Below are 22,910 nucleotides of genomic sequence, written 5' to 3'. Positions count from 1 at the left end.
GATTGTAGGCTCTTATCGATAACACGGGGTGGTCCGCCACGCCTTCACGCGACTCCAATGCCTGCGAGTATCTTACAAAGACTGAGCAAGCTGGGACTTCCCAGCTGCCCGTCCAGCTTACCTGGATACTGGCAGTGCTTGCTTACCCCAGCCGCCTACGACCGAGTGGCTGGGTATGTGGGTGTTGTGGTAAAGGAGGGTGGCAGGGGATCAAAAAAGAGGTGGTGGTGCCCAACCTGCGAAATATTGCAACTGACGAATCCAACCAGCCCACAACAACCGGCGATGGCGGACACACCGCAGAGATGTGATACTTCTCCCCACTAGTACACCGAAGTACGGTGAGAGCCGCCTGAGGTGATGGTGCTGAAGTGGCGGGTGGTTGTATATAGGGGAGCAGACCCGCCACCATCGTTGTTTTCTCCAGCGGAGACCTGGGTCACTGAGTACGAACCATCCTGTAGCACTTGCTGGGATTCGAGACTTCTTTGTACTGCTTCAAACATATCGAAATCTTCTTTTCGTCTCTAGCCAGCTTTCAGAGAGAGTTGAGTTCAGCTAAGACGGTTACGATGGATTCCTCATACATCCCTCCCCTCAACCTCAATCATTCCTCCCCTCATCCACTCCCTCCAATTCCTTCTACGCCGCTTCCTTTACGCATTGCGCCTCGGTTTCAGTCAAACAGGTGGGCCTACCACCCAGATGCCATATGCGTTGTTGTTTTGGATGTCAACGAATTGTTGCGGCCATCTACACCCGTAAGTCCTGGCGCAAGCTCACCATCTTCTCCGTCATCACCTCTGCGATGGGGCTCAACATCGCCAACATGGAGCTACGCATCCTCGACGCGCTCTAAATCACCATCGTCGGCCTGGGGCTCAGTACCACGCTCACCAACTCACTTCCTGCGCCGCAAGCCATCCCCAAAGCGCGAATCCTTGCGTGCATTACGGGAAAAAGACTCGGACGCATGTCTGCAGCGCATCTATGAGCAACAGACGCTTGCGTATCTGGAAGGAACAATGTTCTTACCTACCACGCCAAAATCCAAGTTGGGTATGGAGGAGTTGCCTGAATGAAGGTGCCAAGTGCTGGAAGGGAGTGGAGCCTAACGCACGCCGGGGCCAGGCGGCCCGGATGAAGCTTGTGAGTTCACGAGGCCCACACATCCCACTCCAAGAAATCAGCAAAGACCATAAACACAAGCACAGAGCCACAACACATTAAATCGCTTAGCACAGATTATTCAGCAGAAAAGGTGCTTCGCAGAGCCAACTCTGCGCTTAAAAGCATCTAGCCTATTCAGAGCTTCCAATCCAAAACACTCCCCTAGTTTTGGAGTCCTGAGGTGCTAATTCAATATAGGGAACATGTGGGCAAGGGCCAGAAGCTTCTGCACTCAGCAAGCGGAGCGCTTACTCTAATGGGGTCAGCCATGACGATTGAAGACTGCGGGGTTAGGTCAATGAAAGAGGAATGTCAGATTCAGCAGTATGGGAGAGCTACTGTGGGATTAAGTAGATCGAGGACAGGGCTAGAGCAACGTGGGATGAAATAAGGATCTGTGAACGAAGGGATGAGGTGGTATGGATGATGAACTTTAACGGATTTGTTATGCCTGTATACGAAAGTCCACGAAACGAATATATGAACATGCTACGACTACAAAACTCATCAACTCCAACCGTGATCCTTAGCCCCTACTCTCTGTGCATTCCCCAACTCGGATGAGAGCCCCTTCATACTTCTTCATATGATGCATCTAATCAACCGTACAAATAAGCTTTCCTTTCGTCTTATTCTGGTCCATTAACCTGTGGGCCTCCTGAATGTCTTTCCAACTCAGCACCTTCTCGATCACAATCTTAAAACTACCATCAATAAATCTTGGCAGTGCATGCTCAACTAGCTGGTCCCTTAAACTCATCTGGTACTCCTCACTCCTACTCCGCAGACTGCTGCCCTCGTACCTTATCCGTTTCCTCACAAACCCACCGATATCAACTCCTGCGGGCAACTTTGACCCGCCTAGAAACCCAAGGTTGACGATAATTCCATCTCGTGCTATGGCGTCGAGATTGCCTTGAAAGTAGTCTGCGCCGACGAAGTCGACGATTATGTCAACGCCCTTGTTGTCAGTCGCTTTCAGCACTTCCGCAACCCAGTCTTGGGTCGACGTGTTGAATGCTTTTGTTGCCCCGAGCTCTTTTACTGCGAACTCGCACTTTGCATCTTGCCGCGCTGTGGCGTAGACGGCGGAGGCGCCGTCGGCGACAGACATCTGGATCCCTGCAATGCTAACGGACGAGGCACCGGCGTGCCAAAGGATGGATTTGCCGGCTTTGAAGAGGCCGATGAGGTAGAGGGCTTGGGTTGCTGTTATCCAGGTCTATGCAAGAAGGCAGTTAGTACAGCCGTGAGGTGGGAAAGAGAAAGGAGTAGGCCGACTTCGGGAATTCCAGCGCATTGTTCCCAGCTCAATTCTTTAGGTTTGTGCACGANCATGTGTGTTGACAAAACGATGTACTCCGCATACGCTCCTGTGCAGTCATCAGTATCCACCCGCAGCCACCTACGTATTCTTCGACTTGCCGCCATAAGCCAGGCCAAATACTTCATCTCCAATCTTAAACCCCCTCTCTGGAGCGCACCCAAATGCCTCAATTACACCGGAAAACTCGACCCCTAGAGTCTTCGGCGCCTGTGGCGGGACGGGATACTGGCCCTCACGTTGGAGTAGATCCATGCGGTTCAAGCCGAATGCTTTAATTTTGACGAGAGCCTGGGAGTCTTTTGGAACGGGCTTGGGGATTTCGGCAATGTGGAGGGCTTCTATGGGGCCCGCGTCTCCCTCAATTTCTGCATCTCACGATTATTTGAGCTTCTATAAGATATTGAATTTGACGAAAGAGATCGCCAGGGCATGAAGATTAATTGAGAGAATTACCGACCTACTGCGCGCATAGTATCTGGCATCTTGAGGGCGGACAACGCGGAAATATATTTGGGTGGGGTATCAAAGAGTTTTTAAGTGGGTTTTGGGTTTTATACAGAAATGTGGTGGAAAGATCAGACGGTGTTTAAAAAGGGCAGTAATGTCCGACTGTGAAGGGTTGAAGTGAACATTTAGCGTCAATGACGACTCACCGTAAACATTTGTATTGACGAGCGCGGGGGGATTGCTGTATACCACCGCATTAGGCACGGCGGAGTATTTCGGATATGCTAGAGCACCTGATACATGACAAAGCCTGCTAGGCAGGGACTGCAAGTTTCCGTGCTCATCAATTTTCACACATTTGCTTCGGAAAAGACTGCCGTTGTATCCATCCATACTGTAAGCGAAACCCCTAGCAAACTCTAGCGCCGGAACAGTTCCGTGAGTAATAGCGGAAAGACAACACACTTCCGTTCGAGCCGAACCATAGCCCTACTGAAAATGCAGCCCGCATAGATAGATGCATGTAGGCACCTATCGTTACAATTTTCCAAAAAAAACCCTCCATTATAGGAAAACTTTCAAGATATGCAGAAAGGCACTGACAGAGATGGGATAGATCGTGATAGTGCAAGTGTGAGTGCGAGTGGATTGAGCGTATGGAAATGCCCTCGCTACTGGTAAAATAGACTATCCGTGTTTGAATTCAGATTATACTGCTTAAGAATTTCTGCTAGGCGGACACATTCCCTCGAGTAGTTGAGATGATGGATGCTCATAACGGTGTAACGGACCCTATAAAAAGCGTTAGCGGAGAGAACAGTATGAATGCTAAATCAGCCCACCTCGGTTGGTCCTGGAAAGTTTCCATTTTCGCTTTGACGCGGAACTCATATGTCTTGCAAGTAGCATCCTGAAAATAATCCGTAATTATCGGTGTCACATTATTTTCGTCCTGTTCTTTAATTTCCATCAACTGGTCCGCAGACATGCCCATGATGGTGCGTCCAGTGTCGTCAAAGCCGCTCAACCAAATTTGACCAGTGTGATCCGTAACGTTGAATTTAATGACGTATCTGTATTGTGGTTGCGGCCATGACTTGTCACACTTCTCGCAGCGCCACTCGCCGGGGTTTTCTTCCACGACTTTCTTGTTGCAGCCTTCTGTTTTGCAGGCTGGATAGCAGAAGCTTTCGTGCATCACAAACAAAACTGTCGCCTTCAGACCAAAGAATACGGCTTCCTCAGTGAGACCAAGTTCCTCATCCAGTATTTGCGCAATTTTCTTATATTCTTGCTTTCTTCCCCCATCTGCATTGGCTCCTAAATTCGCGTGTGATGTATATTGCGCTTGCCGTCCATCGGCATCGTACCATCCCTTCAACTTGTGGGCTTCATCGATGTCAGGATCAACGGTCATCGATCCCGAACTCAACAAGCTCAGACTGCGGCCTCCAAAATCTGACACCTTGACACCTTTGAATGCAATGACTGACTCCAGCGGAGTATCAAATGATGTAGCTGAATTTCCCCATATTGTCAGCCGCACGGATGTGAGACTGCTATCAGCTAGTGTCAAATCGCGCTTGGCATATGGCTTGCTTGTCCTCTGTGAAATAATTTCAGTGACGTCAGCGACTTCTTTAAGGACCCCAATGGTATCAATGGTAGTATCCTTTTCTACGGAATCTAAATCACCAATACTGATGAAGTTGTACCGTACTTGAGGCACATTGACTTGATCCTCAGCCTGCACTATATTAGTATTTTAATCAATAATAGAGGTTTTCAGGGTAAATTAACTAACACACCTTTTCTACCAATGTGTCCCGTTCGAAGGTCAGCTCGTAGTCATTATTGATGCCCTGTGAAAACTGTTTTTTTGCAAAATTTACCCTGCAAGGTGCTGAGATATAGTAAACATAACCTTCTTGAAAAACTTCGTAGAACGCATCGCACTGGTCGTTGAAGCCAGTTGCTCTAATCTCTCCAGTTTCATCCAATAGATTCACGCTGAAGAGTTTCCCTTCTCCGTTCTTGTTATGCCAAGTCCTGATTTCTCCTTTGTGTGTACACCGCGCTTTAATAGTCCATTTGTGGGCATAAGGGGAGAGGGATTCGATCGGGTAAAGAGTAGGATGTGCGGAGTTTCCCAGATGGGACGGTAGAGACCTGTCTTGCTGCTGAGGCTGTTGCTGCTGAGGCTGTTGCTGCTGAGGCTGTTGCTGCTGTGGAGCTGGTCCATTCCCGTAGAAGCTGTTCACCGATATCGCTGCTGGCTGCGGTTTTTCTTCTTGTGGCTCTGATTTTGGAGGATCCAGTTGTACTGGGTTGCCAATCTTGTCCAATTCACCGTACTGCTCTAATATGTCGAGATTCATCAAGATTAGTATCCTACTGTATGTTAATTTATTAATAAGTTGATGCAGGCTGTTTTGACGAACTTTTTGTCTTTGACAGTCTGAGGCTGAAAGGAACTCAGGCGAACTATTGAACCCTTCTTGAGTTTGCCATCTGTTACGAGGTAACTTATCTCTACCACATGTTAGATTTTACTTGAAATAGAAAGATACTAGATAACCAACGTGACGCCAGCATAGTCTGGATGAAGTTATGGATATCGCTCAAAACCACACGGTAGCGCGGTGTATCGCCAACTTTGCTATCCAAGGGTTTGATCTGGACGCATTGCATGATGGGATTTGGGACTGCATCCTGGCCTCGTTCGAATATGGTCCTAAGTTGCTAATTAGTATCAGTCGAACGATCCTAAAGGTGAGCATACCTAAGGGCACCCTGCGTAATTGCTGCTTCTGCCATGATGGAAAAAGGGTTCCCAAGGATGTTATCAACTATGTAGAGGCAGGGCGATGATCCTGTTTCGAAAAGATGATGTGGCGGAGAGGAGTGGTTTTCAGCTGGAGTAATGGGTGGACGCGTTAAAGCGCGTCGACGCTTTCGTGCTGATCACGTGCAGAGGGGTTAATGGGAGATGGTTCAGGTGCTGCCAAGCCCCAGTACGTAAGTACGTACCTCTTTAGCGGAGCTTCAAGCAAACCTGCTGATCTGACAATACCCACTATACTCAATATACTCGCCATGGCCGATGAAGAAATTGCAACTAGAGCTCTCGAAAGCGATGTCGAGAGAAAATCTACAGAGAACGCAGAGCAGAGTGTCTTTCCAGGTGACACGAGAGCGCAAGAAGGCGCAAGCATGGGCGTAAGATGGTCCACTCTGGAAACAAGTCGAGAGCTATCTAGCTGATAATTTGACAGGAGCACTGCGTAACGGATAGGCCTACCCGTACGCCTCCACGTGTTATACCATGAGCAGCAACTGACGGCCGTATAGCTGCCGGTGAAATCCCTACTGGTGTTTGTTCATCCTCTGCTGCGCTCCTGTGAGAACAAAGCTCATTCTGTTCTAGGAGATGTCTAAGCTTGGAGGGATAGATGTATGGGGTCTCCCAATGCTCCACGGAGTATCTTCTGACAGCCCGTCATGTAGGTTTACATTGCCAAGCCGAGCGACTACCCACACTCCCCTTCGAAGCTCCTGTTACTTTTAACAGGTGGAACGGGTATCAAGTCCACAAACAACCAACTACAAGCGGATAAATATGCCTCTGAGGGCTTCCTGGTAGTGATGCCGGATCAGTTGGTTTCCCGAATGATTTCTTTCTCAACCAAACACCCTGCTGAGTTAATCTAGATTTGAAGGAGACCCTGCGCCCAATAGTGTCGATGCAACCAGTGCTGAAGACCACCCCTCCTTCATCGAGCAATTCAAGCTTCGCGCCGCTGAAACTGCAAAGTCCTTTCTCATCGATATGTGGCTGGCACGACACACACCGGAGAAGGTGATGCCGCTGCTACAAAAGGTTATTGAAGGAGCTAAGGAAGAGTTTGCAGACGCAGCCGCAAGTGGTGGGGGTATTTATGGCGTAGGATATTGCTTTGGTGCGAAGTATATCTTGATTCTGGCTGGAGAGCGCCCCGATACTGTAGCGTGGGGACAAGCTGCCCCCAAAGACGTGGAACAGGGTGCGGTAAAGCATACTCCTTTAATAAAGGCTGGAGCCATTGCTCACGGTAGGCACCAACCTCAAAGGTGCACTGGTAACTACTAACAGCTTCAGGTACGGATGTCACGAAGGAAGACATTGAGTTGGTCAAGGTTCCTGTGTCGATGGCATGCATCGAACATGACTCCCTTTTCCCCGAGGAGGTATTGCAGGCTGGTCGCGTAGCCCTCGAGAAGAATAGCATAGAGCATGAGATTCACGTGTATCCAGGTGTACCCCATGGCTTCGCTGTTCTAGGAGATTATGAAGATCGAAAGATTAAAGATGCACAAAAGCAAGCTTTCGGTCAAATGCTTGGCTGGATCCAAGGCCACTAGGTGGGCTCTAGAAGGGACACTTTCCCTTTGTATCTTTCTTCCAGGCGTTTTTCTGGTGTAAGTCGGTCTCCTGAAAATACATGTTGAAATTTCAAATGCTTCAAGCAACCTTTGAATCTAATTGAACTCCACCCAATGCGCAAACAATTCTGTCGCCCACGCATTTTGACCTAAATTAACTCCACATCTCCAGCCAATACCCTCTCTCTCACCGCGCTCCACCTCACGACCCAACAGTCCCCCCGTTTCATCTCAAACGCGCGCTCTGTCCCTTCCACGTTAATCACCCCAATATCCCTCAATGCCCGGCAGAACACCGCCACATCCGCATCTGGCGTGTCCACCATACTGATGCCGCCTGCGGTGTCATCCAGACGCTGCAACGCTGTCGGGAACTGGGATAGAAATGAGGAATGATAGTGAGTGGATAATAGCGCTTGGTGCGCGGTTAGGTAATGCGACTCGGAAGTAGAGAGGTGGGCAGATGCGGTCTGGAGTGTGTGAAGAGGGTGTTTATCGATCTAGTGGAAGGTATATCAGCATGGCGTTCTTATTTGAGCTTAGAATTCTTTCGACTGGAGGGAAGAGTGGCATGTAATATGATACCTTCGCGATCCTTGCTCTTAGGAATGAGCGTACCAAGAACTTGAACCGCTCGAGTTCAGTTTGGATCACTATGAGCCGGAAGTTCGCCTTCGGGTCCATATTCCCCGTTTGCTCTTCTACAAGCTCAATCTACCACTCTCATTAGCATATACTGTGCCCTCCTATTGTTCACCCAAGCCCGAACCCTCCCCTTCCCCCCCCCCCAAAAAAAAAATTTTATGGAGAAAAACTGTACCTGCCGTTTAATTCTCTCCAACACCCTCTCCATCAGCGCATCCGGATATGGGAGTATTTCGGGCGCGACGCGCTCCGCGACCCAAGCGCGAGTCAATTCTTGCAGGTCGCGCGACTCCTGGGGCTCGGCTTCGCGCGAGACGTCAGCGAGGATATCATCGATATCCATTGTGTGGCTTTCGGCGCTTCATATGTACGCCAAACATAAAAAGTTGCTGGTTGCGGTGGCAGAGGCGAAAGTGGGATGGAATGGTGGGGAGGCGCGAAAGATGAGGCGTTAAGGCACCAAACCGCCGTCGAGGGCGTCACTCATGNTGTCACGTCGAAATACTCTCAACACAGTTAGATGTCAACTTCAAGTGCCTGTCGAGATAGTTTCATGATTTCAGTTAGATAGGAAAACAGGAATTGAAGTCACCAAGCAAATACACTGTCGGGGTTTTCGATCAGAAGCCTCGATATCTAGAATTTTGTCTAAATTTTTACTTGGAAAACCATCACGCAAAATAGAGCCAATCAGTATAATTTGAATAGTTTTCGATTCGCTCTAACAATAAGACAGACCCAATTCGCCCCATTACGACGAGGTTCCTCAGCCCCTTTTTGGTTTCTCTACAACAATTCCACTTCGCATCCATTCCATACCATATGTACAAGGTGTTTCTGGTGATGCTCATCTACGCGCCCCTCCCCGGCCCGCAGAGAAAATTGCCATGACAGCAAAAGTAAAGCAGCAGATAAGTACAACAGAAGCATGGAAAGAATGATGTCTTTTTTGGTAACCCAATAGAGGAACATGCAAAGAAGTGGGACGGCGGTGAAATAGGAGTTTGACGAAAGTGTATCTGTTTGTGATGGAATGCTTTGGAGCGTGAGAAGAGCAGTCCGAAACTGAAAAGTTTTGAGAGAGGCAAGGAGAAGCTGGCTGGGGTTCGGTTTCGAGAGTCTGATATATGGCGCGCAGGCTTGGTCAGAGGTAGTGCGTCATGGGCGCGTGAATGTGTTGCGAACATGCGATATGGAGGCAATGCTAGTTCTCTTTTATGCAAAGAAAACCAGATGCCTCTAGACTTAGAGAACAAAGGAAAAAGTAAAAATCTCGCAATGCAGCGGTCAATGGCTGTGCCCAAACGTCTGCCAGGGAGCAAAACTTCCCGAAAGCAGACAGAGCGTTCCTTGCGAGTTAAAGTAAAAGCAAACCAGGCCCATAAAGGCCATAGGAATTAGAATGCAACTCCAAGATTTGCAAGAGGGGACTAATGTTAAAGGTCGGATGAGCAGGCCAACAAGGTGCTACTGCCCTGTCTGAAGCGCAAAGTCTTGAAGTCAAGAGCAGTACGGTATGCGCCATGGTAATCGCTTGAACGCCGCAATGAAAAAAACCGTATAAGCAGTCGCTAGGCCGAAATGTTGGAGAATCCGAAAACTCGATCAATAAACGCCATAACGCCATAAGTCCGATTCGCCGTAAGCATAGGTGTAGTCGTGTAATTCATAGTCCTAGTAGGAGGCCATACGACGTGTGCCTAGCCGTCCGATATTGAAATTATTATCGAGTCCAACTCCAAAAGGAAGAAGACTGCCACCTGTCTTCGACCTGCTATGAGCTGTGGGACTGTCCTCCATCTGGCAGAACTGTTGGCCAAAGGCAAATGTTTGGGCTCTGTTTAGTTTTGTGCGTTGCCGCAACTTGTTCATTCCCCGTTCACAGGCATTCTCGTGTTCCTTAGCATCCATTCTCAGATAGTTCTGAGGAAAGCAGCGCGTCCTGTGCGATTCATAGAAGGAACTATATCCTCCATCAAGGATGTATACCTCTGGATACGTGAGCAGGGGATAACGATCTTGGTTAACCAAGCGGTCCCTATTTCGAACAAACTTGGCCCTGCAAGAACGTCAGCATGTCATTCGGTGAAGTACAGAATCCAACTCACATGAGAGGTGCACGGTGTGCCGAATACTCGCAATGGAAGACAAGAAGGGTGTTCGGAGGGAAAGAAGGCTTGAAAAGCTCCTCAGCAAGTTGCTCCTTGTCACAAAAATTCAACGCCCCATCAATATGTCCCCCTTCGTACTCGTACTCAAACCGACAGTCCACTATGACTGTCTTGTCGTAAACGTGACTGTAGTCACCATTAAGCACGCCAACCAAAGTAGTATCAGTTATACGCGGAAGACTATCTGGCTCGTTGGGAGGCATAAAATGTGGAAGCTTGAGAGTGGGGCTGTCATCGACATCCATTACTGATTGCAAACTGCTTGAGGTATAACTGTCCTTTTCTTGGTTCATAACATCCCCGGGATGTTCATACATACTTAGCGATCTCCTGAATTTACTAGGGCGCCGCGAGGGAGGGCCGGCAGGCTTCCTGATATTAGCCCCCAGAGGCGAACCATTCCCACGAACAACGCTAGGGTTTACAGAGAAAGGCTGCTTTGTCTTAAGAGGGCCCATAAGAGGATTGCAAAACAGCTTCCGATCCTGAGGCGGAGAAGCAGTGAAGCATTCGTCTAGGGTAGGAGTAGATGAGTTCGACAATCCGCTACTCCCAGCTCCAAACTTAAAAGGCGGTAAAGGATTGTTCTCTTTCATCTTGAGCGACACAGTACTAGCGGAATAGTGCTTAGTCCGGGAAAGAGAGGGTCGCAGCAGTGCAGATTTTCTGCGCCTAGAAACCATTAGCGATGGGTCTTAGGTATGTTTTCACGGTATGATACGTACTCTGCGGCAGAAATTGGCCTTGGGATCTCGAGGAGAGGGTTAAGAGGAGGTTGGGGTGCACATGGCAAAAGCATATCTTCAGACACTGATATTGTCTCCGGCGTGGGAGAAGGGATGTTGATCTCAGTGATGAAGGAGAACGGTGCCTTGTGGGGAAGAGGCGAGATGTCCATGGAATCGGGGCCAAAGCCAGGAGACGATGAAGGTATCGGCGGGGTTGTGACGCCTTCCCATCGAATTGGTGGTGTTGTAGTTCCTTCTGCTTTAGACAAATATCAGCACCTTTTGCACCTCACAGAGTCGGGCTCTCTTACCCCGATAGTCCGGAGGTTGGAAAATGTTCTGGGTAAAGAGCGACCGGCGAGGAGTTGCGAGTTGGGGGCTGAAGATTGTAAGCTAATCTTTCATGAATTTGAGGAATGCAAGGGCGCACCTCTGGTCTACATGCAGGTTCGAAGACATGTCGGCGGCCAAGCTGGCTGTTGGTGAAGAGCCACGCAGTGGCTGCAGCGTAAAGTAGTCTGAGCTTGATTTCTTCATGCTCATGTCCCTGAAGTTGAAATTTTTTGCTCCAAAAGTGTGTGCTCCACCAAATAATGGCTTAGAAGGTGGAAAGTCGCGTCGATACCCCCAGGGTCCAGGACACGGCGGCGGGTGCATTGCCGCCAACGGCGAAGACAACTCCATGATTGTGCTATTAGTTGGTCGGGTGACGGCTCCAATTGGTCGTTTGGGTAACGGCTGGAGGTGGTGAACGAATGTCGCAGCTTATCTCGAGTTCAGATGCAGGCGTGTAGGTGAATGCTCGACAGGTGACGGTCTATTAAGCATACAAAGACAAGAAAGTTAATTCCAATCTTTAAGATGCTAGCGGTAAATATCCTCAAGCTGGCGGAGCTATATGAGGGTCGGAAGGAGGAATCTTATTGGTCTGCGGAAGACATGGAGGCTCGGTGGTCCGCAGTCTAGTGGAAGAAACGGTTGCGATTGCCCCAGGAAAAGTTCAAAAACGACCGACTTCCAGTACCGATGACCTCTGGCAACAGCGAGGGATGAGATGGCCTTCTGGGGACGAAGAAGGGCAGGAGAGAAGAGGAGGAGCAGGGACGAGGCTTTAGAAGAGGTGGTGAAGCCGATGCCGAGCTGCAGCGTCTGTCTCCAAGGAAACACTGCGACGTTGGTCGGCCTAAGCGCGCTCACAGACACCACCAATATTATGCAAGAATTGCGGCTCTCGGGCGGTTAGAGGAATTGCCAGTGTGCCAGTTTGCTTCGAACCAGCATCTGCTTCAGCTCGGGGCGATCATGCTGTTCCTGCTGTCGCCGTAAGCTTGGAAAACACAGAAAATCGAGATCAATGCATTTCCCCACCGCGCTGTTTACCAACTGACATGCCCAGTCGTTCGCACTCAAGATCTAACATTGTACGTCATAGTGGCCTTCAAGCAGGTCAATACAAGCAGAGGATGGATTTTCAAGGCTCGCTAGCCTTTGCACAGTTGAGCATATTCACGCATATTCACAAAAGCCGGTGTTTCTAGGGCCATATCTCAGGTTGCTGGGGCAGAACGGCACAGGGCACAGCACTTTGCGGGCATCTTGCTTGTAAAACCGTTGCAAACGACTAGTTTTCTCCGCTTAAATCTGCGAACTCGCTCTCTTGCTCTTTTGCACAAAGCTCGAAAGGGCATCCCCCTGGTCTCTCAGCTGCCGTTATGCCTGAATCCTGCGAACAGCTCCTCGAACTAGCCCAACAGGAATCTCTGCGTCCCGTCATGCTACAACCCCCATCTACCATGCTCGTATCAATCAGCACTGGCGTTCTTTCGTCATCGCTTGACATCTGCGAGTCCTGGCAAGGAAAAGCCTTCAAACCAGGCCGCGGTATTTCGCTCTTGTTGGCCCAGGCCTCGCATCCTTATAGCAGGGATTGACGGCCAGCAAACGTCTTCATTGGGCGACGGGAAATATGCCGTGCCCGAGTTCGTGCAGCTTTGCCGACATTGCAGCGCCTGGACGATAGCAAGCGTCGTTGCTTGGTGCCCTGAATGGTCTGTGAGGGAATGATCTCTCGCTTTAACCCGCTTATGCTTGCATAAAACCGGATAAACTATCCTCTAACGAAGTCCATCAGCCTTGCTATTCAGATCGTCTTTAAGCTGTTCAATCTGAAATTCTGCTGCGAATAACGTCATAGTCGAGGATCACGTCGTTTCCAAGTTTCTTTCTCCATTGTTTGTTTGGGCGTTTGGCCGAATGTCGGGGCAATCATTTTCTCCGCTAAAGAGCAAAATAAGCCTATCAACCAACTCCCACGCCCTGCAAAACAAAGGTTTGCGCAATCGGGGCCTCCGATCCCCCAGCAAGCCTCCTAAGAAAGTTGGCGGGCTGAGTGGAAGAAAAACGTCAGCCAGGCCAGCCGCCAGCCGCTTGCACAATCTTTACAAAGTCAGTACCCACGCCTTGGACCCCACCAAATACTTTGCGGCCCCTCCTCAACAAAGCTGACAGGCTCTCATCGCGCCCGTATCTGGCGCTTGCAGGGGTTGGTGGCCTTTACCTACCGTTGCGTGTCGGGTGCTGTCAGGGAGACGCGACTTGCCAAGCATAAACAAGTTACTGAAATGCCTGGTCCCGTGATTATTTCGGCGAAGTCGGGTGCTGAACCAGCGCTCCGGTGAGCCAGCTCGTTTCAGTACCTTGTATCCGCACGGTGACAAAGATGCATGATTGCACCCGTCAGACGCTGTTTCTTTACCCCGCTGCATGCGACTCGTGAGACTTAATAATGGTGATTGTTAATTTCTGGCATCGGCTGCCATGCTTGTTTTGGTTTAAAAATGGCTTTTGGGCTCGGCTTTAGAAACCGATTTTTCGAGTTATCTAAGAGCGAGTTGGGAGAGCGGGCCGGTGGTTAGTTCTTGCTGTCGTCGCTGAGAAATGCATGTTGGAATTTATCCGGGCAGTCCTGCAGGTACCCGAGGTGGGTATGCGCAAGAGTTGCTGCTTCCAGAATCTCCTTGCATTGGCGTAACGTAGGTGATGGGGATCCTAGGTTTCACAAACAAATTTTGTCTGTGTTTGATTCAAATCAAGCGCATAGACAAAATTTGGTTGCGAAACCTGCAAACCTTCATAACTAGGGTCACCTTCATAACTCCATCACCTACGTTACCACACTTCAAACGAGACCAGATAATTTTTTCGCCAACCAAACGGCCTTGCCATACAGTAAACTTAAAGTAGGTGCTTATAACATAAACATATACACGTACACAATTATACAGATATACAGATATACTTAGTGAGGCCAAACAGAGCGGCCCTGGAAATTTTACTCGAAATCGGTATTCCGGAGAAATGTAATTCCGTTGCTTGCCAAGATTTCACCTTTTCCTCTCAAGGGTCAGATAATTTGCAGACTGCTCAAGTCTGTGTATCTTCCCTCACATAATATCCTTACACGGCTGGTGACTATGTCTCGCAAAAGACGCCAGAGTCTAGTCAATTTTGATACTAGTCCAGCACACTCAACGCCGCAGAAGCGCCGACGACAGTACACCGAGGAAGACTCCAAGCTAGCAGAGCTTTATGAGAACCTTGCGTCCGAAATTAAAGATGTTCGAATGAAAGCGGCCAAAGATCTGACTGTGAAATTTTCGCCTGAGAATATGCCAAGCGCGGAAGCGGCTCAGAAAGCATTGATCCGCCTGGTAAGAGGACTATGCAGTAACCGTAAAGCTGCTCGGTTTGGATTCTTCGTGGCTTTAACCGAAATATTGCGCCAGCTATACAGCTCGGGTGGCGAGACAGTCTCGCATTCGGAACTCGGTATAGACGGGGTTATTGACTTGGTCATTGAACGAACCCAGCCAGAGGCCAAAGTATCTGGTCAGGTTAGTTACCTTTATCTGAGCTTGAAAGATGCAGCACTAATCTGGTATGTAACTAGGAAAAAAGAGATCACCTGATTGGAAGAGTCTTTGGGTACAAAGCAATAATGCAATCCTCTATCCTTGTACAGCCAAACGCCTCTATGGAATGCTGGACAAAAGTTCTCGACTCCATTTATAAGCTAGCACGCGATATACCCTGGCTTCGCGAGGAATGTGGCCTAATACTGTGTGATGCTGTAAAGAGCCTAGATCCTAAAGAGGCGCATGAAAGCTATATTCGGGAGATTATTCAAAGACTGACGTCTTACAACGTCGCCAAAACTCCAGAGGGCGTTGCTATATGGCTTACCACACTTTCGGTCTTCACTGAGGATGTGCTGCCGGATGATATCTGGCGTAGAAAAGACCCATTGTGTACAAAGGAGAGGCGTATGTTAGCAAATGTGATGAAAGAGAACTTCATCAACGTGTTAGACAGTGGAGACAGTAGCAAGAAGATCAAATCCGGTTCCGCTCATTCAAATCCGAGCTTTGCTTGGGATGTTGTTCTAGCATCTATTATGGAGAGGACGAGAAACCGAAGAGGCGACATAAAGCATCCAGAGCAGTCTGACTTTTCAAAGTTCTGGGTTGATGTCGTTGACGGTGCGTGTAACAGTCTTCCTAGGTTTCTAATTCTCCTAATTAGTGGGTAGATAATCTTTTTTCGGGCTCTGCGTCTCTCGAACGAAAATCCTGGGGGTTCCAGCTATTCGGCAAAATGGTTGCAACTGCTCCAGAATGGGCAATTCCAGCTCTTTTTAGCCCAAACTTGATGAGATCTCTAATCAACCACCGCACCAGCTCCGAACGATTTCTTCATAACGCAACGTTGGCGCCCCTAAAGGAAATGCAGACAAGAGTTCAGAATCAGCCTGAACTTGCCAGCTCCATGGTCCTAGCACTGACTTCGAAGAATGGTACGATTAAATTTGACCAGCTTACAAGAACGAAAACTCTGGAGTCAATTTTATTGTTGGCGGATGATGCAGCTCTAAGAAAGATTTTAGCGCACTTCCATCTCCTAATTCTTCGGCCTGAAGCTCAAGAACACGGCACAGCGAATATACATCGTCGGACGCTCGCTGATATACTTCTCACTCTTGTCCGAGGGTATAAAAAATATCAATCCAGTACATCTAATCTAACAAGCGACGATTCGTGGCTTCGACAACTACTAGATATACTGGTTGAATGTGCCTATTTCGCCCCCAATCATTCCGCCCCGCCTAACCCTGTACCTTTACCTGCTATTTCTACCTCGAGCCGCACAATGTTCAGGGACAGGCTATCATCCTGTCTTACTTATCTCGTATCCATACGGCAATCTGAACAGATGCCATTTCCATACTTAGTAGTATCCATCATCCAGGCGCGCACCATATCTTCTAAGTCGCAAGGATTAGTATTTGAAGGTGATAAGGCAGTAGTCAAAGCTGTCAGGAAAACTCACAAAGCCCTAGAGCGACTAAACTCCGAGGTAATTTTTACTGTTCCTTCGCTTCAAATTCGTACTTCTAACAGTCCATTAGAAAAAATCGAAAACTCAGGCTCAGAAAACTACCAATGATGCGTTCATTCTTCTGTACTCTTTGACAATTCTACAAGTTTACAATGGAGACACAGAGGCAGTTTCAATTATACATGAGCTTGACACATGTCATCAATCAATTTCCGAGAAACAAAACTCAGTTGGAAGCGAGAGTTTTGATCTTCTTCTCGAAGTATTACTAAGTTTTCTTGCAAAACCTTCTGCTCTCTTTCGGAAGTTGGCCGGACAAGTGTTTGCAATATTTACAGCCGATGTTACTTCTGACGGCTTACAGTCGTTGATCGAAATTCTGGAAAAGGGAGAAAGTCTTGCAGGCCAACAAGATCTCTTTGACCAGGATATCGATGGAGTGGAAGATGGCATGTCCGATAACGACTTAGAGATCGCATCCGACGTTGAAATGATTCAAGATGTCTCGGCCGGCTCTGCCGAGAACTCAGATTTGGTTTCGGAAGATGAGCAAAATTCAAGTGCTGACAGCGAAACTTCTGATCAAGAGTCTGAGGAAGATTCAGATGAAGAAAAAATTGATGAAGAACTGGCCAAATTTGACGCCATGTTAGCAGACACACTAAAGACATCTCAGCCAAGTGGCAATGCAGCTTTGTCGGACGGCTCTTCCGATGAAGAAATGGACGATGAGCAGATGATGGCCCTGGAACCTCATCTAACGAAGATATTTCGGGAGAGGAAGAAGACAACGAGCAAGAAGAGAGAGAAGAAGGATGCCCGAGAGAACGTCATCAACTTCAAAAACCGAGTTCTGGATCTTCTTCTCATCTATGCCAAAAAGCAGCATGCGAATGCTCTTGCCCTACAACTAATACTTCCTCTATTACGACTAGTTAGGATCAGCACGAGCAAGCAGATCGCCGAAAAGAGCTTTAGCCTTTTGAAAGAATACTTTGACGCCTGCAGAGGAAAAGAACTCCCGGTACCGGATGAAGGAGGAGAGATCTGGGAGATTCTTGATGAAATCCATGCAGAAGCCAAGTTGGATGCGTCAAAGCTGCACGGCTATGCCTGCAGCAGGTCAAGCCTTTTTGTTGTGAAAGTGCTGGTTGCACTTGATGAGAATAACTACGAACGGGCTGTGGATGTATATTCAGAATCCCAAAAGCAGTGGTACCTGGATACGAAGTCTAAAACTCAGCCAGCCCTGTTCACAGAGTGGATCAATTGGTCTATCAACACGAGAAAGCAGAAGAAACAGATATAGGGATTTGATGCTACTCCCAAAAGTCCCTCGATAGATAGATAAATACATAGTACGGATGTTGAAATCCTATCGCAATCCAATAAATTAGTATCCAAAACATAGTATTAAGAAAATGCTTTCTGATCTAACTCTAGTTAGGATTATATATAGCCCCTTGTATAGTTATTTAGTCTATTCCTTACTCTAATATCTGGTACAATTATTATAGAACCAACTAAATAGTTATTAGAAGAGTCCTATAAGCTATTTGAAAACTCTTAAACTACTCCTAAGCTAGGGTTAATTTCTTTCTTATGTATTGTCTCGTCACGTCAAATGGTCCTGTCGACCCATTCATCGCTATAATCTGGCTGCTTAACCACCTCCATCTGCTCCTTCGTGAGAGCGATACCGCAGCCTGCCTATCCCGCTGCGCCCGCCAAGCCTTGGCATCGGCTTTCGGTATCGAGCTTCCCATCCCATGCAGCCAGTCAAAGACACCCATTGTACCAAAGTTAACTGCTGTCTTAAGATTAAAGGCACGTTCGTGGTGGAGATCGTGCTTGCCTGGGTCGTTCCGACAGGAGCGGTAACCAGTATGAGCTAAGACAGAGCTTGCGGAGGTGGCCATGGGCCAGACATAGAACGTTACAAGGTGGTGCCCCATATGTGTTCCACACCAGCGGCGTCGGCAAGCACTTGGGTCAGGAGCGGACTGATAAAGGCAGGGAATAGGTTGAAGAAGACTTGTTCCCAAGGTGAGCAGTACCATGCTGCTATGCCGAGGTTGACCTTCGTCCTGTGGTGGAATTTGTGCGATTGGTTAAAGCGTTTGTGAAGGGCTTTGGCGACGGATTGCGGTAGAATTCCGTAGTAGAGTGCGTTTGTGGCCGGACCGGTGTGAGCTATCCAGTGCTGATAAAAGTAGAAAAAGTCGTTGCAGAGATACCAGACAATGCCCTGGATCGGTGACACGTAGGACCTCGGAAGTTGAACAATGGCACAAGCTTCAATCTTGGTTTGGAGGAGCGAAATCCACAGGAACAGTATCGCAATAGCGTATATAAGTATGTTAAAAGCTACGGTCCGCAAGATCTTGAAAAATTCTCTTGAATTCTCTAAAGCTACGTGTTTTCGCTTCTGGATGTGTTTTGCGACGTATTCCCGGTGCTTGTCTGTATAGATATGAAAGGAAAGGTCCAGCCAGTGTCGCGGTATATATTGCCCGAGTTTCGATGCTTTCGTCGCCTTAAGATAGCGCTCTAGCTCCGGCTTTCAGTGGTACAATTCGTGACGCAAAGATAGTAGTGACATAACAACATAGGTAGAACCTGCCAAGAAGCTGGGTACGATCCACCCTCGCCACAGATGGTACGGATCCAATGACGTTGAGTCCAAATGCGCTGCGCGAGCTATACGGGCCTGTTTGTAGGCATCGCGGTACTGTGAGGACTTTTTGGTGACTCCCAGTACCCCAAGTAATGGACATTATTGGATATAATCAACAGAGTCTGCAGAAGTGTAAGGACAATCATGACAATGCCATATCTAATGACAATTTCCCCAGGAGTTCTCTTCATCTTGAACAACTATTCTTTCTGTATTTTATCCGCCAGATGTTCATTCGTCGGAGTATCAGTAGGTGCTAAACCTGCAGGCCTGTCCCTGTGCATATTCTCTCTATCGTTCTGCTCTTCGGAAGGCAGTATCTCGCTGAAACCGTCTAAAGATATCTAGGTACGAAGGTGAGTCAGACCGTGTTATACAGATATATAGTAGTATGAAATGTTGGAGATTCTAATTCGGAGCCCGTGGACGTAGCCAAGTGCGTATGCGGGCGAGGTCCGACGCCTTCTTATATATGTAGCCTTGTGATTAAGAAAACCCATTATTGGTTTATGCTATATAGTGGCGTAGCGCGCAAGAAGGCTCCAGAGGGTAGAATTGCCTGGGCTGATTACATGGCTCTGAAAGGGTGGTTGAATTCAAATGACGGTGATTTTTGCCCCGCGTGTCAGCCTGCTGTAGCTACGCCTGCTCACCTGCATCTTCGCGTCCCGCAGTTCCGTCATCCGCGAACCTATCACTTTAGCAACGTCAAAAGTGCCGCTACTTTAAGCCCTTGGACTCTCAAATACCACCCTGCTTTGCGTAGATATGGCTTGCGTACACGTGGATTCCCCAGGCAAGTACCCCACCAAGAGCACCCTTGTAAGGCAGCTGTACCTGACAGACTTTCAGATCTTCGTCCTCCGGGACCCAATCAGTCTGTATACCGTGAGGATTGTACCCAGTGTTTCGATTCAATAGTACGGCTCATTCTGTAGTTGCTTAAGAGGTTCGACTAACGGCAGCCCTCAGGATGATCCTTCTGGCCTTGACGTTTGCCTCTTCTGTTTTAACGGAGGCTGTACTGGCGAGAGAAGCCACTCACTTCTTCATGTAGCCTCGAGTAAACACCCACTAGTTCTGAACATCAAGCGTACACAGAAGAAGGTCAAGCGGGATGAGCCACCTCAAAAGATATCCAAGCTTGCCATTGCTGCAGTAACTGAAGCCGACCGGTATGACACGACCACACAGGTGAAGTGCTACGAATGCGGCATCGACGATGTAGATAGGTCCTCCGGTAAGCTATCTCAGGTAGTAGACACAGTCCTAAAGGCAAACACATTCGCACGGCAAGAAGAGGTTAAGGCATGGGAGCAGGAGTTGACAGCTTGTGAGCATACCCTGTGCTTAGAACAAGATGCGCCTAGAGATATCGAATCTCAAAACCTAGGTCACTGCTCTATATGCGATCTTAAAGAGAACCTTTGGTTATGTCTTACCTGCGGCAACCTTGGCTGTGGTCGAGCTCAATTTGGAGGAATTGGAGGAAACTCGCACGGAGTGGCTCATACAAGCACGACTGGTCACCCTATAGCTGTTAAACTTGGCTCCTTGACTGCGGATGGCACTGCGGACATATACTGCTATGCATGCGACGAAGAGCGAGTCGATCCGGAACTTCCAACCCATCTAGCTCACTGGGGGATTAACATCAAAGACAGAGTGAAGACGGAAAAGAGCCTTACAGAGATGCAGGTTGAGCATAATCTTTTATACGAGTTTTCTATGACAACAGGGGACGGCAAAGAACTCAAACCCTTGTTCGGTTCTGGTTTCACTGGGTTGAAAAATCTTGGGAATAGCTGCTATCTTGCCAGCGTTCTGCAAAGTCTATTCTCCATGCCAGAGTTTGCAGATCGTTACTACCTTCCCGGCGAAGCCCTGCCAAATACTTCAACTCCTGCTGAAGACATAGAAACCCAATTACGAAAGATTGCAGATGGACTCCTCTCTGGTCGGTACTCTAAGCCAGACAGCGACGTCATTGTTTCTGAGCACACGCCTGAGGTCCCTCATCAGAAAGGCCTAGCACCTGCTATGCTAAAGCACCTTATCGGCAGGGGGCATGTTGAGTTCTCTACAATGCGCCAGCAGGATGCCTTCGAGCTGCTCCTGCACTTGCTGAAACTTATTACGCGATCACAACACCCTTCACCACTCAGAGATCCTGTAGAGGCCTTCCGGTTCGTCATGGAGCAGCGATTACAGTGTCTTAACTGTAAGAAGGTGCGGTATCGCACTGATGAGCAAGAAAATCTATCTATACCAGTACCTATCAAGAGAATACCAAAAGAGGCTAAAATGGAGATCATAGATGCAGAAGGGAAAGAAGCCGAGAAAGAAGAGTTTGAATCTGTCACACTAAAGGAATGTCTTGATATCTTTACCGGGGACGAGATTGTCGAGCTGACCTGCTCTTCATGCGGTAGCAAAGATGGCTTCTCTAAACGGAGTCTATTCAAGACATTCCCCGCCGTCCTAGCTGTCAATGCTCGCCGCTTCAAGCTTGTCAATTGGGTACCCACAAAGCAGGATGTACCAGTCCTTGTAGGCGATGAACCGTTTTCTTTCGACGCTTACAAATCTCACGGTCTGCGCGATGATGAGGAACTTCTTCCTGAAGATGCAGACGCCGGCAGCGCACCCAAGTGGGTACCCAACGAAGCGGCGCTATCGATGCTAGAGGCCATGGGTTTCCCACGGGTTCACTGCGAGAAGGCCTTGCATGCAACGGGCAATTCTGACCCAGACGCCGCCTCAAACTGGCTTTTCTCCCACATGGAGGATCCTGATATTGATACTCCAATGGATTTCGGCGGTGGCAGTAGGAATGGCACTGCTGGTGGATCCACAACCGTTGATCCGGATAAAATCGAATCGCTATGCAACATGGGCTTCAACACTCCTCAAGCTCGGCAGGCCCTGAAAGAGACGAATGGCGACCTTGAGCGAGCTGTGGACTGGCTGTTCAATCACCCTGACGCGGCAGGAGACTTTGATGAAGGCAATGGTTCAAAGGTAGAATAAAATAGGTCCTTAGATTTATTTGCACTAACAGTTCTTGCAGGATGCTCCCGATGTCACAGTATCGGAGTCAAAGGAGAAGACCTTGCCCGGCAGTCCCAAGCTACCGGTTAATTTCCAGCTGCAATCTATTGTATGTCATAAAGGAAGTTCAATACATGCTGGGTAAGTGAGATTTATGCATTTATTCGATAGTCTCGCTAACCGTATTAGTCACTATGTTGCATTCATCCGAAAACAAATTCCAGACGAAAACTCCACCTCGTGGGTCCTTTTCAACGACGAAAAAGTAGCCAAAGCTGCCGACGTCGACGAGATGAAGAAATTTGCATATGTCTACTTTTTCAGGCGCTTATAGATTGAGAGGAAAATTGGCATCGACCTTAGCTCTTGCATTTGTGTCTGGCGCTTCAGATGGTTATGGGTCCCTTTGGACGATGATGAGACAAATATTTTGTTGACAATGGGATAACTTAAAACTGGTATGATTGATAGACGAGTAGCTTATTAGTTACACTAAGATAGTAAGTTCTTATTCGTCAATCAGACTGGAATATTGGTCTTCTTGCTGAGCTCGCTCAAGATGTGTGATAGCGGGTTTCATGACGATACCCAGGCTCTCAGCCGGAGAAAAAGGTGGTCGATATTCGTCCTTACGCCCGCACTAAAATCGCTATTTCTCTACCTAGCTAGTACCTAGTCATTTGCCCATCTCTCCTCTCACATTCATGTAGCTTTTAGTATACCAATTATGACAGATTTACGTACTTTAATTACCTTATAAGAAGGCATTGTAAGGTGTGAGAGTGGTAATAAGTGTCTTGTTTACATCAAAATAGTGTAGTGGGCGCACGGACGAATATCGGCCACCTTTTTCTCCGGCTGAGAGCCAGGCAGGAAAA

The 22,910-nt window shown here is 48.2% G+C and overlaps 9 protein-coding genes across 9 annotated transcripts; 4 read left to right on the top strand and 5 right to left on the bottom strand.

Annotated features, from left to right (window-relative positions):
- Nucleotides 1–618: 618 nt before the first annotated feature.
- K441DRAFT_48103 (uncharacterized protein) lies at nucleotides 619–1,632 on the top strand. Its single transcript, XM_067641898.1, has 3 exons — nucleotides 619–761; nucleotides 921–1,149; nucleotides 1,369–1,632. Exons 1-3 carry the CDS (start codon nucleotides 706–708, stop codon nucleotides 1,447–1,449), a joined length of 366 nt encoding a protein of 121 aa, XP_067505986.1. The 5' UTR covers nucleotides 619–705; the 3' UTR covers nucleotides 1,450–1,632.
- A 133-nt stretch (nucleotides 1,633–1,765) lies between these two features.
- On the bottom strand, nucleotides 1,766–2,967 carry K441DRAFT_685985 (quinone oxidoreductase putative; the record flags this gene model as incomplete). The annotated part of the gene is made up of 4 exons (XM_067651942.1): nucleotides 1,766–2,392; nucleotides 2,452–2,543; nucleotides 2,596–2,862; nucleotides 2,955–2,967. 4 exons carry the CDS (start codon nucleotides 2,965–2,967, stop codon nucleotides 1,766–1,768), a joined length of 999 nt encoding a protein of 332 aa, XP_067505985.1.
- A 648-nt stretch (nucleotides 2,968–3,615) lies between these two features.
- On the bottom strand, nucleotides 3,616–5,761 carry K441DRAFT_552472 (replication factor-a protein; the record flags this gene model as incomplete). Its single annotated transcript, XM_067643150.1, has 6 exons — nucleotides 3,616–3,736; nucleotides 3,787–4,691; nucleotides 4,753–5,335; nucleotides 5,386–5,476; nucleotides 5,527–5,678; nucleotides 5,727–5,761. 6 exons carry the CDS (start codon nucleotides 5,759–5,761, stop codon nucleotides 3,616–3,618), a joined length of 1,887 nt encoding a protein of 628 aa, XP_067505984.1.
- Nucleotides 5,762–6,040: 279 nt separating this feature from the next.
- K441DRAFT_551676 (dienelactone hydrolase family protein-like protein) lies at nucleotides 6,041–7,345 on the top strand (the record flags this gene model as incomplete). The annotated part of the gene is made up of 7 exons (XM_067643113.1): nucleotides 6,041–6,163; nucleotides 6,220–6,247; nucleotides 6,296–6,318; nucleotides 6,372–6,398; nucleotides 6,452–6,600; nucleotides 6,656–7,035; nucleotides 7,083–7,345. 7 exons carry the CDS (start codon nucleotides 6,041–6,043, stop codon nucleotides 7,343–7,345), a joined length of 993 nt encoding a protein of 330 aa, XP_067505983.1.
- Nucleotides 7,321–8,427, bottom strand: K441DRAFT_607600 (GINS complex, Sld5 component). Its single transcript, XM_067645445.1, has 3 exons — nucleotides 8,187–8,427; nucleotides 7,922–8,080; nucleotides 7,321–7,866 (listed from the first exon to the last, which is right to left on the bottom strand). Exons 1-3 carry the CDS (start codon nucleotides 8,352–8,354, stop codon nucleotides 7,516–7,518), a joined length of 678 nt encoding a protein of 225 aa, XP_067505982.1. The 5' UTR covers nucleotides 8,355–8,427; the 3' UTR covers nucleotides 7,321–7,515.
- A 1,258-nt stretch (nucleotides 8,428–9,685) lies between these two features.
- K441DRAFT_675894 (Rhodanese-like protein) lies at nucleotides 9,686–11,594 on the bottom strand (the record flags this gene model as incomplete). The annotated part of the gene is made up of 5 exons (XM_067650895.1): nucleotides 9,686–10,070; nucleotides 10,120–10,854; nucleotides 10,908–11,169; nucleotides 11,222–11,289; nucleotides 11,341–11,594. 5 exons carry the CDS (start codon nucleotides 11,592–11,594, stop codon nucleotides 9,686–9,688), a joined length of 1,704 nt encoding a protein of 567 aa, XP_067505981.1.
- A 2,789-nt stretch (nucleotides 11,595–14,383) lies between these two features.
- On the top strand, nucleotides 14,384–17,613 carry K441DRAFT_552372 (uncharacterized protein; the record flags this gene model as incomplete). The annotated part of the gene is made up of 4 exons (XM_067643144.1): nucleotides 14,384–14,803; nucleotides 14,860–15,448; nucleotides 15,499–16,322; nucleotides 16,375–17,613. 4 exons carry the CDS (start codon nucleotides 14,384–14,386, stop codon nucleotides 17,611–17,613), a joined length of 3,072 nt encoding a protein of 1,023 aa, XP_067505980.1.
- A 627-nt stretch (nucleotides 17,614–18,240) lies between these two features.
- K441DRAFT_694988 (uncharacterized protein) lies at nucleotides 18,241–19,564 on the bottom strand (the record flags this gene model as incomplete). Its single annotated transcript, XM_067652772.1, has 2 exons — nucleotides 18,943–19,564; nucleotides 18,241–18,767 (listed from the first exon to the last, which is right to left on the bottom strand). Exons 1-2 carry the CDS (start codon nucleotides 19,079–19,081, stop codon nucleotides 18,241–18,243), a joined length of 666 nt encoding a protein of 221 aa, XP_067505979.1. The 5' UTR covers nucleotides 19,082–19,564.
- A 132-nt stretch (nucleotides 19,565–19,696) lies between these two features.
- K441DRAFT_657145 (ubiquitin carboxyl-terminal hydrolase 14) lies at nucleotides 19,697–22,655 on the top strand. Its single transcript, XM_067648129.1, has 5 exons — nucleotides 19,697–19,777; nucleotides 19,834–19,901; nucleotides 19,954–22,002; nucleotides 22,052–22,173; nucleotides 22,222–22,655. The coding sequence occupies exons 1-5, from the start codon at nucleotides 19,750–19,752 to the stop codon at nucleotides 22,364–22,366; spliced, it is 2,412 nt and encodes an 803-aa protein (XP_067505978.1). The 5' UTR covers nucleotides 19,697–19,749; the 3' UTR covers nucleotides 22,367–22,655.
- Nucleotides 22,656–22,910: the final 255 nt, after the last annotated feature.

Source organism: Cenococcum geophilum (genome assembly GCF_001692895.1).
Source record: "Cenococcum geophilum 1.58 unplaced genomic scaffold K441scaffold_13, whole genome shotgun sequence".
Taxonomy (NCBI): Eukaryota; Fungi; Ascomycota; class Dothideomycetes; order Gloniales; family Gloniaceae; genus Cenococcum; species Cenococcum geophilum.
This window is presented reverse-complemented; position numbering and strand designations above follow the sequence as displayed.

What these genes read in the sequence shown, in the direction of transcription:
- K441DRAFT_48103 (XM_067641898.1), top strand. Translation starts at nt 706, where the DNA reads ATGCCATATGCGTTGTTGTTTTGGATGTCAACGAATTGTTGCGGCCAT. An exon ending in TGTTGCGGCCATCTACACCC is followed by an intron (nt 762 to 920) that starts GTAAGTCCTGGC and finishes CTGCGCCGCAAG; the next exon opens with CCATCCCCAAAGCGCGAATC. An exon ending in AGGCGGCCCGGATGAAGCTT is followed by an intron (nt 1,150 to 1,368) that starts GTGAGTTCACGA and finishes AATTCAATATAG; the next exon opens with GGAACATGTGGGCAAGGGCC.
- K441DRAFT_607600 (XM_067645445.1), bottom strand. Translation starts at nt 8,354, where the DNA reads ATGGATATCGATGATATCCTCGCTGACGTCTCGCGCGAAGCCGAGCCC. An exon ending in TGGAGAGAATTAAACGGCAG is followed by an intron (nt 8,081 to 8,186) that starts GTACAGTTTTTC and finishes TGAGAGTGGTAG; the next exon opens with ATTGAGCTTGTAGAAGAGCA. An exon ending in ACATGCCACTCTTCCCTCCA is followed by an intron (nt 7,867 to 7,921) that starts GTCGAAAGAATT and finishes ACCTTCCACTAG; the next exon opens with ATCGATAAACACCCTCTTCA.
- K441DRAFT_657145 (XM_067648129.1), top strand. Translation starts at nt 19,750, where the DNA reads ATGGCTTGCGTACACGTGGATTCCCCAG. An exon ending in CGTACACGTGGATTCCCCAG is followed by an intron (nt 19,778 to 19,833) that starts GCAAGTACCCCA and finishes ACAGACTTTCAG; the next exon opens with ATCTTCGTCCTCCGGGACCC. An exon ending in ATGAAGGCAATGGTTCAAAG is followed by an intron (nt 22,003 to 22,051) that starts GTAGAATAAAAT and finishes CAGTTCTTGCAG; the next exon opens with GATGCTCCCGATGTCACAGT.